Source organism: Gobio gobio (genome assembly GCF_949357685.1).
Source record: "Gobio gobio genome assembly, chromosome: 3".
Lineage (NCBI taxonomy): Eukaryota > Metazoa > Chordata > Actinopteri > Cypriniformes > Gobionidae > Gobio > Gobio gobio.
In genome coordinates, this window is record NC_137099.1 from 2,972,831 (window position 1) to 2,985,330 (window position 12,500).

The window sequence follows — 12,500 nt, forward strand, 5'->3', positions numbered from 1 at the left end:
CTAATTGCGCACTAAAGCGCAGAGGAGCCATCTCCGAAAGCGAGGCGAGGGTTAACTTGGAGAGGGCAGAAATCTCTCCACATTCGCGGGAGGAGGGAAGGGGACGTGGGGCTGGGGGGGAGTGGGAGGTGGGAGAGACGTGGAAGTTCTCCTCCTGGTACCGCGTGTTGCGCAGATCAGCACCGGAGGACTTGTGTTTCCGCCAACGTCTCTCGTGAAAGTGCGCAAGTTTTGGAGACGTTATTAGCAGGGCGGAGCCGAAGCTTAGTCAAATAAAGAAGCAAGCAAGCTCAGCATTAACTCCCAATAGCCCCCCCCCCCCCCCTCTCTCTCTCTCTCTCTCTATCTCTATCTTCAGTTATAAGACACTATCTCACTATTTACAATCAAAGCTTTTAGGCATTTTATGTGCACTCTTTAAAAAATAAAGGTTCCTTTTATTGGGAACCTTTCCACTGCACAAAAAGTATATTTAATAGTGAAAAACAGTATTTAAACAGTATCACTACACTCTAAAAAAAGGTTCTATATGGCACCAAAAATGGTTCTTGGCTCGTACTCATAGGGGAACCTTTTTTAGTGCTATATAGCACCAATTTTGGTTCTTCAGTGGTTCTTCAGAGGTTCTTCACCGGTTCTTTGACTAAGGTGCTATATAGCACCTCTGAAGAACTGCTGAAGAACCACTGAAGCACCAAAATTGGTGCTATATAGCACTAAAAAAGGTTCCCCTATGAGTACGAGCCTAGAACCATTTTTGGTGCCACATAGAACCTTTTTTTTTAGAGTGTATTCACTGAAACTTTCCTTGAGTAGCCAAAATTTGGCATAATGGCACAAAAAAACAACAACTTTGGAATCTTTATTGTACATTTTAGCATCTACCTACACACATTTTTAAACCCATAAATATTGATGACATCATCTTGCACTCAGAGGCGTATACAAATGCTTGTCCAATGAAATGCATTCTGAAATGAGAATGCCCCGCCCACTCAGGTCACCTGACACCGACTAGCAATAGGAAATTGTGATTAAACCATTAATTAGGCCAGTAAGAGCTGTGCGTGTAAACCTCCCACAACACGGAGACCCCGGTTCGAATCCCGCTCGGAGCGGGGCAAGTAGGACCGGTTACATTTGGCGGATGTCGTACATCCGGATTACATTCATACTATATAGAACAAATAGTTTTAAACGGTCGCGAATCTCAAATTCAAAAGTACGCGATTTCGGACGCACCTCAAGCGATTATCATCATGGGAAAAGTCGGACCCAGAAAAAAAAGTGTTTTGAATTTAGTATTTTTTTCATGTCATTACATTGTTTAGAGCATAAGAAACAAATGGGGAAGAAAAAAAAACATTTTTGAAAAATTATATTTTATTAATATGTTATGATATGTCCTCTGTAGTGACACCAGGACTAAAACAATGGGATTTATTTTTAATTCACCAATACATTTTTAGGTTTTTTTTTTAAACAAACTTTGTTTAAAGATGATTCTGAACTATGTTATGAAAGATATAACGGAATGCATTGATATATAATTTTACTTTATGGAATATGTTTGTTAAATGGCCATACTTGGATTTTCCCATTCAATACACTGCATCTAATTTGCATATTAATGTGTTCTCGTGCAATATGTAATGAAAATAGAAGTGTAATATGGGGAGTAATAATTGGCAACATTTTTAATAATAATATCTAATATTTCATGGGAATATTGATATGTATTTCTTTCCCTATTCACTTGTTATGTCCCCAAAATGCCTGATAAACATGATTTAAGTCCTACACATGTATGAAATCAATGCCCTGTTTTGTAACAGAAAGTCATATTTTGATCAAAAATCCCATAACATTTTCCTGAGATGTTGATTTATAACAAACAATTTGAAAATTAATCCGATTAATGAGTGCTAAACATTAATGTCAGCCATTTTTAAAGACCAATAAGTTGTTGTTGTCCTGGTGAAACCTCCAAACATGTGGTATCTCTGCAAAGCCCCGAATGTGCTCTTTACAGGACATGTAAAACGTGACATGTGACATGTATGATGTCAGAGAAATTCCCTAAAATATAACGTCCACTACAGTGGACAAAAGTCTATTCGTGGGTTAATGGGTTTTTTAAAAAGACGAAATAGTGCCCAAAGACTGAATTTTTAATAAGTTTTTATCACTCTCCAGCACACCAGCGAACCCGTCGCTTTGTGTCCACTCCTCGCTATTTGGAGATCATGATTGTGGCGGACCAGTCGATGGCGGAGTTTCATGGTGCTGGGCTCAAACCATATCTGCTGACCATCATGGCGGTGGCGTCCCGTCTGTATCGACATCACACCATCCACAACTCGATCACCCTGGCAGTTGTGAAGCTGCTTGTTGTGTATAATGAAGAGCACGGCCCCCAGGTGTCCACCAATGCGGCGCTTACCCTCAGGAACTTCTGCCAGTGGCAAAAACAGCACAACCCCGCGAGTGACCGGGACCCGGAGCACTACGACACTGCGGTACTATTCACCAGAAAGGTACGTCTCACTTAAAGGACAATGAACCTAGGGGTAATTAACACATGGTTACCGAGTAGATCGTTCTCTGGGATGCGTTTTCACAAAAATCGAATGTAAAGAGTTTTATCTCTAAAAACAGATTAGCTTATAACGCTATATGGGGCACAGAATAAGTCAAATTAAATCGCTAGTTAACACCACTAACAAGGCTCAAAATAGCCTCACACTAACACGGTAGCATAATGAGGGTCCCTACATGCGACCCGAAGCATTGCGAACTTTGTAAGTGTACAAACAGTTTAACAAGAAGATACTTTATAAAGACAGTGCATTACGCGTATACAGACAGGAGCCATCTTGGAAAGCAGTCGAGCCACGAACGCTGTGCTAAGTGATGAACTGTGACTTGGAATATTGAAAGTATGGGACACCTTCTTCCCTTGTAGTTAGTCAACCATATATTTTAATAAACAGATATAATTCATGCATTTTCACGTAATTAGATTTCACAAAATCGACCAGCTCACTTAGCACAGCGTTCGTGGCTCGACTGTTTTCCAAGATGGCTCCTGTCTGTATACGCGTAATGTCTTTATCTTCTTATTAAACTGTTTGTACACTTACAAAGTTCTCAATGCTTCGGTTTGCATGTAGGGACCCTCATTATTCTACCGTGTTAGTGTGAGGCTATTTTGAGTCTTGTTAGTGGTATTAACTAGCGATTTAATTTGACTATAGACTAGCGTTATACGTTTTTTGAGATAAAACTCTTTACATTCGCATCCCAGAGAACGATCAACTCGGTAACCATGTGTTAATTACCCTTTTGTCCTTTAATATACCACACCTGGTTTCATCCGAGGGCATTATGTAGCATGGCTCATGTTTGTGAATTGTGCAGGATCTCTGTGGAGCTCATTCTTGTGACACTCTGGGAATGGCGGACGTGGGAACCGTGTGCGATCCTGATCGGAGTTGCTCCATTGTTGAAGATGACGGCCTGCAGGCAGCCTTCACCGTTGCACATGAGCTTGGTAAGTACACTCCCATGTTTCTGTATCTAAATGTGAGATGGTGGTCCAGTGGGTTAAACCATGGAACTGATATGCAGAAGGTTGCTGGTTCGATCCCAGCGGTCACCACTTTACTCCATGTTGCTCCAGGGGGATTGTCCCTGTAATAAGGGCAGTTTTTGGGAAAGTTACTTTGAAAAGTAATGCTTTACAATATTGCGTTACTCCCTTAAAAAGTAACTAATTGAGTTACTTAGTTACTTTTTAAGAAAAGTAATGCGTTACATTACTTTTGCGTTACTTTTTCTCACCTGGGTGGGGCTTGTTTTTGTTTTTGTTTGTAACAAAAAAGTTTTTGTGCAAATGTAAAGACCTCTTCATACAAAAATTGAAATAATAAGCCCCAGACTGAGGTAAAAATGCAAACAGTAGAGGGCGCAGCTCTGGATAATGGTAGAATTGGATGCAGGAGAAAAAAGTTTTACCAATAACAACAAAAAATCTAGTAATTTTCATCATGAAAGGTCAGCAGCAAGACATTGGTAAATTAAATATAAAGGTAGATTAAATGCATAAAAATAGTTGTTTATTTAACATTTAATCATTGGAGATTTGCATAGTATTCTGATTTTGACTGATTTTATTCATTTTGAGGAGTACAGAATCTTTATTGTGCAAGTGAGATAAATAAATGCTCACATTTAGTCTAGAACTACAATAACCCTCATGTTTACACACACGCCTCTGCACTTATTTTTCTCAACATGGGGGCAGGAGAGCTGTCAGTCAAATTAATGTGAAAAAGTAACTCTGATATTTTGTTGTAAATTTGAAAAGTAATGCGTCGCTTTACTAGTTACTTGGAAAAAGTAATATTATTATGTAACCCAAGTTACTTGTAATGCGTTACCCCCAACACTTTGGATAAAAAAAGCGTCTGCCAAATGCATGCAGGTGTGGAACAAGGCAATGATTGTGCTTCTCAACCCTGTAGGTCACGTGTTCAACATGCCCCATGATGATGCCAAACAGTGTGCAAGTGTTAACGGCGACCAGTGGAGCGCCCACATGATGGCCTCCACCTTATCAAATCTGGACCAGCTACAGCCCTGGTCTCCTTGCAGTGCCCTGATGGTCACATCCTTCCTGGACAATGGCCATGGTCAGTGTTTACTGGACAAGCCCCAGAAGCCCCAGCAGCTGCCCCAGGCTCTGCCAGGTTCAGTTTACGATGCCAACAGACAGTGCCGTCTCACATTTGGAGATGAGTCCCAGCACTGTCCTGACCTGAGCACCACTTGTGCCGCACTTTGGTGCACTGTCACGGCTACAAATGGATTGCTGGTCTGCCAAACCAAGAACTTTCCATGGGCCGATGGGACGTCTTGTGGGTCTGAAAGCTATTGTATGGCAGGACGGTGTTTGAGCAAGGAAGATGCTGCCAGATATCAGGTAAGCTGCATTTCGTGTACCACTTGTTGACCAAGGTGTTCTGATTTGTTACTTACAATGTCTTGTTGCTTTTAAGACGCCGGTCAATGGCGGATGGGGAACCTGGGGACCTTGGGGAGATTGCTCACGTACCTGTGGAGGAGGTGTGCAATACTCCTTTAGGGACTGTGACCGTCCCCAACCCAAAAATGGAGGCAAATACTGTGAGGGCAAGAGAATTCAGTACCGCTCCTGCAACACCGAGGCCTGCCCTGATAGCAATGGTACGGGATGCACTGTTAATGCAACCAATGAATCCGGATGCAAGCCGCTTTATACTCAACCGTATTTATCTGCGCAGGTTTGACCTTCCGCGAGGAGCAGTGTTTGGCCCACAATGACATCTCCTCTCAAGTGTCCTTCGGCTCAAGCGAAGGTGTGGAATGGGTGCCAAAGTATGCGGGAGTCTCTCCCAAGGACCGCTGCAAGCTGGTGTGCCGAGCAAAGGGAACTGGGTACTTCTTCATTCTGAAGCCAAAGGTGAGTCTCTAAAAGCCTGACCCACCGAGAGTTTGTTCTGCTGGATGCAAGATCAGTGTGTAATCTGAGGTTCCCTCTGATCCCGTCAGGTGGCTGATGGAACACCATGCACCCCAGATTCCACCTCAGTGTGTGTCCAAGGCCAGTGTGTGAAGGCCGGTTGTGATCGGGTCATTGGCTCCAACAAACGCTTCGACAAATGCGGCATCTGTGGAGGAGATGGATCGACTTGCAAGAAAGTCTCTGGGTCAATGGACCGTGCTAAGTAAGCACACAACCTAGTTTTGAGTTTTCCAACATACCTCCTTATGCTGTGTTCACACCAAACGCGAATAGAGTGTCTGGCGCGGGTGATTTCAATGTTTAGTCAATGGAAAGGCGCGTTGAACCGTGTCTGGAGGTCCATTGGCGCGTTGGACGCGATTCCGCCTCGTTCACGCGTCCAGTTCGCGCGAATTGAGCGTCTTGTGCGATACGCGCGTTCAGGCAATTTTGGGCCCTATGAAAGAATATGATGTTGGGCCCCTACCGCACCAACCTAGCTATCCAAAATCTTTGTCTGCAATTTAATAATGCTGACCAATTAAGCTCTGGATAATGTAGGCGTTGCCTGGACCACATTTGTGTGGCTATTAGGGATGCAACAATACAGTTAGTCCACGGTTCAATACATACCTCGGTTTTTAACCACGGTTTTCGGTTCGGTTCGGTTCTGATGATCAGTTTTTTGCTATTCTATTCTTAAGCGACAGGAACAGCAAGAGGTTAAGGAGAAAAAAGACTATTTTTTAATTGCAATACTCTTTCTTTATTTTACTTGAAAAAACTTACTTAAACTTAAAACTTTAATTAAAAAAACCCTTGTACACATTCCTAGTGAATTGTATAATATAATATAATATAATATAATATAATATAATATAATATAATATAATATAATATAATATAATATAATATAATATAATATAATATAATATAATATAATATATATATAAAGATTTACACTGGCAGCTGTACAGCAGCATTTAAGTATGAAATTGAATGAATTAATGTAAAAATAAAACACTACATAGACTTCACTATAAAATATACATCGATTCTTATTAAAGCTACTGTATTAGTTTTTCAGTCAAGAGCAGTGAGTGATTTTCTCTTTGTCTTTTGTTGTTGTATAAACATTAAATGTATAGTTCACTCAGAAATGAGAAATGAATACAGGTTTGGAACAATATTAGAGTGAGTAAATAATGGCATAATATTAGAGGTGAACTGTCCCTTTAAGGACAGCGTGTTCACTATAGTCTGCGCTGCTTTCAATTTGCTTTCAAGACCTGCGTGCATCTAATATACAGATTTTACTTTCACTTTAGACATAACCGACTGTGTTTATGTAAACCTTGTGTGTATTTGACAATATTAGCGCAGTAAGACGACTTAGTCGAGTAATCACGTGTTTGACAAGCGTTAAGTGCGCGCGCTCTGAAAAGCGCATGTTAAAACCGCGCACACGCCAAGCAAGGCTTTAAAACGCATGCAAATAATGAACTTTGGTGATTGTGAATAACTCTAGTGTTCCATGAGTATAACTCTACCACTAACCTGTGATGTGAATGTATGTTGCGTTGTTCAGTATTGGGATGGAGGCAAATAATAGAATTTGTAGAAAAATAATTAATTAAATGCAAAACCGAAAAACCGCAATTCACAAGCGCGTACTGAACCGTGAAGGCCGTACCGAACGGTTCAATATTATATTGAGAATTGTGGCATCCCTAGTGGCTATTAATGCTTAATATATATTTTTAATGAAAATGAAAAGAGAGCACCTTTAACGCGCGTTTATTTCGCTTCAAATTCGCAAATGGATTCAAAATGTTCAAACTATTCGCGTTTGGTGTGACCGTAGCATTAGATTTCCGTTTATACTGACCTTGTTTTTGCACTTTAGGCCGGGCTACCAAGACATAGTGACGATTCCAGCTGGTGCCACGCACGTGGACGTTAAGCAGCGCTCTCTTGGAGGCCGCCGCCACGACAATAGCTACCTTGCAGTTCGTCGGCAAGATGGCACGTATCTACTGAACGGCGACTATAAGCTGACGACTTTGGAGACTGATATCTCTCTGAAAGGTGCGCTTCTGCGATACAGCGGATCCTCTGCCCCTCTAGAGCGCCTCCGAAGCTTCGCTCCCTTATCAGAGGCTCTTACTATCCAGGTGTTGTCAGTCGGTGATTCCCCTCGGCCTCGCGTCAAGTACAGCTACTTTGCTCCACGTCCCAGTGGGTCAAACCGGCCGTCCATTAACGCCATTAGCGAAGCGGGAGATGCCGAATGGGTCCTCCGTGAGTGGGGACTCTGTTCGCAGACTTGCGGTGGTGGGATCCAGAAGCGGGACGTCCTTTGTCTTGATGCCTTCGGCCGCCAGTCCAAAGACTGCCCTGAAGAGCTACGCCCTATGTCATCCCAACCCTGTGCCTTGCAGGCTTGCCCATCCTGGCTTCTCGGAGAGTGGTCCAATTGCTCCAAAGCATGTGGCCGAGGCTTTCGCAAGCGTCAACTGAGCTGCATCGGACACAATGGTCGCACTTTGCCAAACGAAAGCTGCAACGCAAAAAATCGGCCACGACCTCTCCTGGATTTGTGCAACGTGACTCCCTGTTGAAAAAGGGGCGCTCTTATGACAGAGACTGCAACCAAACTTCTTTCAGTGTTTCAAATCCCACCCCATCCAACACTGGGTACAGGGCACAAAGCTGGCACACAGCGTACCTTTCCCTGACAGCCGTGATGGAGGATGCGAATACGAACACCTCTGCTGCTTTGGATGCTGGTGTCATGCATGGTAGACTTTGAGTGTGTATGATGGATGAGTGCATTTGTACCGTCTGTCCGAGCTGGACTAGACAGACAGGGTTAATTTGTCACAAATAGGAGCGATTGTCCCGGGGTCAAGAGCAGTACATTAGTAGGGGTGTTTTACACTGCAAAAATGCTTTTCTTACTTAGTATTTTTGTCTTGTTTTCAGTCCAAATATCTAAAAAATCTTACATTAAGAAGCATTTACTAGACAAGCCAAAGTTTTGGTCTTGTTTTGGGGGGAAATAACTCAAAATTAAGGGAGTTAAAATAAAAAAGCAAAATAACCTTGTTTTCTGTTTGAATTAAGATTAATTTGCTTACCCCATTGGCAGATTATTTTGCTTATTTTAAGCAAAAACTCCCTTAATTTTGAGTTATTTTCCCCCAAAACAAGACAAAAACTTTTGCTTGTCTGGTAAATGCTTCTTAACGTAAGATTTTTTTGATATTTGGACTGAAAACAAGACAAAAATACTAAGAAAAGCATTTTTTTGCAGTGTATATTAAACGCCCTCTAGTGGTTCTCCATTTAAAAGCTCAAAGCACATATTTAACAAATGCCATGTCTCACCTCAGCTAGGCACACATGCTGCTAATCAAACACCACGACAGGTATTATGCATTTCCTCATAACTATAAGTATGCACATTAGCTTTACGTTTAGCTATATTTTTTAGACATTTTGCAAAGCCATACCCGATCAAGAGGGATCATATTTTTTAAAGGGGGAGGGTGACCAAAGAGCATAGGTTCTATACCTGAGGAGAGAGTGTTTTTTTTAATGTGTGTGTGTGTGTGTGTGTGTGTGTGTGTGTGTGTGTGTGTGGGTGGAGATACGGTGAGGGACTTCTCTCCTACGACTACTTCATAAGTAATCCTCTCCTGCCTTCTGAGAAGGTATCTTTGTAATGTCTTTTTGTACAGAATATCCAAACGTTATTTATTTTTGTACAGCCCGTTTAATATAATCTTGTTGCTTTTTTATAATTATTGTATTTGTTGTTGTTGTTGTTGTTATTGTTATTGAAATAACTGAAGGATGTAGATTATATTAGAGTATTTATACGATATCTATGATCTTAGGTTTATGAATAAAGTATCACATTGATTTGTGGACAAAAATGATTTGTTTTGGCTTATTTTGGGTGTGGCTGGGTCTAAATCCTGGTCTGATGACCCCTAGAGGTGGATGAAGGTCATGCAGGGGGACTGACACTATGGACTGACAAATTGCATCTTTAAACTCCAGTTGCTTTTGAACAAATGCAAATCAGTTGCACAATAATAACATGCAGATAATTGCAAAGTTAGCAGGTGATATATAAGTTATAAGGTGTACCAATATAACTGTTTTGACATTGCAACTTAATTTTAATCAAGCCTGAACACAGATTTATGCACTTTGCTTGACAAACAAAGCACATTATTATATATAAATGCATGCATACATTCAGATAAAGTCAAAAAGAGCATCAACACTAATTCATTCAACGCTGCAGAGTTTTACAAACAAGACAATTAAAGTCCAAATTAAATAATTTAATTCAGTGCAATTCTCAACAGCTGTTCAGAGAAAGACTGCATGACTGGCACATGCACAGGTAATAATGGTCATAACAAGGAAGTCTTTAGTTATATAACAAGCTTTAATAATTAAACAGGACACTGTGGGGTTTAGTCATTATGTGACACGGGTGGTTCAAGTGGAGGCGCGTTCAACCCCCGATCCTTCTGCTGAATAATACATACACTTTACTGACAAAAGTATTGTGCCACCTCTAGAGATCACTGAGTTCAGGTGTTGAATCTCTTCATGGCCACAGGTGTATAACTCAAGCTCTAGGAGACGCTTCTACACACATTAGTGAGAGAATGGGCCGCTCTCAGGAGTGTGTGTGTGTGTGTGTGTGTGTGTGTGTGTGTGTGTGTGTGTGTGTGTGTGTGTGTGTGTGTGTGTGTGTGTGTGTGTGTGTGTGTGTGTGTGTGTGTGTGTGTGTTCGCTTCTACACACATTAGTGAGAGAATGGGCCGCTCTCAGGAGTGTGTGTGTGTGTGTGTGTGTGTGTGTGTGTGTGTGTTCGGTTCTACACACATTAGTGAGAGAATGGGCCGCTCTCAGGAGTGTGTGTGTGTGTGTGTGTGTGTGTGTGTGTGTGTTCGCTTCTACACACATTAGTGAGAGAATGGGCCGCTCTCAGGAGTGTGTGTGTGTGTGTGTGTTCGCTTCTACACACATTAGTGAGAGAATGGGCCGCTCTCAGGAGTGTGTGTGTGTGTGTGTGTTCGCTTCTACACACATTAGTGAGAGAATGGGCCGCTCTCAGGAGTGTGTGTGTGTGTGTGTGTGTGTGTGTGTGTGTGTGTGTGTGTTCGCTTCTACACACATTAGTGAGAGAATGGGCCGCTCTCAGGAGTGTGTGTGTGTGTGTGTGTGTGTGTGTGTGTGTGTGTGTGTGTGTGTGTGTGTGTGTGTGTGTGTGTGTGTTCGCTTCTACACACATAAGTGAGAGAATGGGCCGCTCTCAGGAGTGTGTGTGTGTGTGTGTGTGTGTGTGTGTGTGTGTGTGTGTGTGTGTGTGTGTGTGTGTGTGTGTGTGTGTGTGTGTGTGTGTGTGTGTGTGTGTGTGTGTGTGTGTGTGTGTGTGTGTGTGTGTGTGTGTGTTCGCTTCTACACACATTAGTGAGAGAATGGGCCGCTCTCAGGAGTGTGTGTGTGTGTGTGTGTGTGTGTGTGTGTGTCGCTTCTACACACATTAGTGAGAGAATGGGCCGCTCTCAGGAGAGTGTGTGTGTGTGTGTGTGTGTCGCTTCTACACACATTAGTGAGAGAATGGGCCGCTCTCAGGAGCTCAGAGAACCGTGATCGGTGGACACCTGTGCAATAAGTCCAAATACTACACTAAATATTCCACACTCAACTGTTAGTGGTGTTATAACAAAGTGGAAGCGATTGGGAACAACAGCAACTCAGAGCGGGGTCAGCGCATGCTGAGGGTCACAGAAGTCAAGAGCTCAGACCTCCAAACTTCTGTGGCCTTCAGATGAGCTCAAGAACAGTGTGTAGAGCTTCATGGAATGGGTTTCCATGGCAGAGCCGCTCATCCAAAGTGAAATGCAAAGCGTGGGATGCAGTGGGGTAAAGCGCGCCGCCACTGGACTCTAGAGCAGTGGAGACGTGTTCTCTGAGTGACCAATCACATGACAATCCCATGGACGAGTCTGGGTTTGGCGGTTGCCAGAAGAACGGGACTTGCCTGACTGCATTGTGCCAAGTGTAAAGTTTGGTGGAGGGGGGATTATGGGGTGGGGTTGTTTTTCAGGGAACTCTTAAAGGAACACTCCACTTTTTTTTTGAAAATAGGCTCATTTTACAAGTCCCCTAGAGTTAAATAGTTGAGTTTTACCGTTTTTGAATCCATTCTGCCGATCTTTGTATCTGGCGGTAGCACTTTTAGCATAGCTTAGCATACATCATTGATTCTGATCAGTCCATTAGCATCTCATTCAAAAAATGACCAAAGACACTTTCAATATTTTTCCTATTTAAAACTTGACTCTTCTACAGTTACATCGTGTGCTAAGACCAACTGAAAATGAAAAGTTGTGATTTTCTACACCTATATGGCTAGGAGCTACTTTCTCATTCCTGCGTAATAGTCGCGGATCTTCGCGGCCGTACCATGGCTGCAGCGGCGCAATGATATTACGCAGCGCCTGAAAGCAGTCCCCAGCTAGGTAACTTACGGCACTAAGTTCATGTAGTTGCAGAGAAAGTTTCAGGCTTGCAGCTGACAAATTGTGTTGTGTATTTAGCTGTGTGATTAGCCATGGTTCTGTGTGTAGTCAAGGGCTGTGATAGTAAGTCGAAGGTGTAACTACCACCATGTTTCACACAATACCAACCAATCATTGCGCTGCTGCAGCCATGGTACGGCTGCGAAGGTCCGCGACTATTACGCAGGAATGAGAAAGTAGTTCCTAGCCATATAGGTGTAGAAAATCGCAACTTTTCATTTTCAGTTGGTCTTAGCACACGATGTAACTGTAGAAGAGTCAAGTTCTAAATAGGAAAAATATTGAAAGTGTCTTTGGTAATTTTTTGAATGAGATGCTAATGGACTGATCAGAATCAATGA

General features: G+C 42.4%; 1 protein-coding gene across 1 annotated transcript in view; it reads left to right on the forward strand.

Annotated features, from left to right (window-relative positions):
* adamts1 (ADAM metallopeptidase with thrombospondin type 1 motif, 1) overlaps nt 1–9,481 on the forward strand; it is a 10,461-nt gene extending 980 nt beyond the window's left edge. Inside the window, exons 2-9 of the mRNA XM_079813639.1 lie at nt 2,197–2,537; nt 3,421–3,553; nt 4,527–4,984; nt 5,061–5,247; nt 5,325–5,503; nt 5,593–5,768; nt 7,452–8,487; nt 8,830–9,481. Coding sequence (XP_079669765.1) covers nt 2,197–2,537; nt 3,421–3,553; nt 4,527–4,984; nt 5,061–5,247; nt 5,325–5,503; nt 5,593–5,768; nt 7,452–8,166 — 2,189 coding nt within the window. The 3' untranslated portion in view covers nt 8,167–8,487; nt 8,830–9,481. The remainder of the gene's footprint in view (nt 1–2,196; nt 2,538–3,420; nt 3,554–4,526; nt 4,985–5,060; nt 5,248–5,324; nt 5,504–5,592; nt 5,769–7,451; nt 8,488–8,829) is intronic.
* The last annotated feature ends 3,019 nt before the right edge of the window (nt 9,482–12,500 follow it).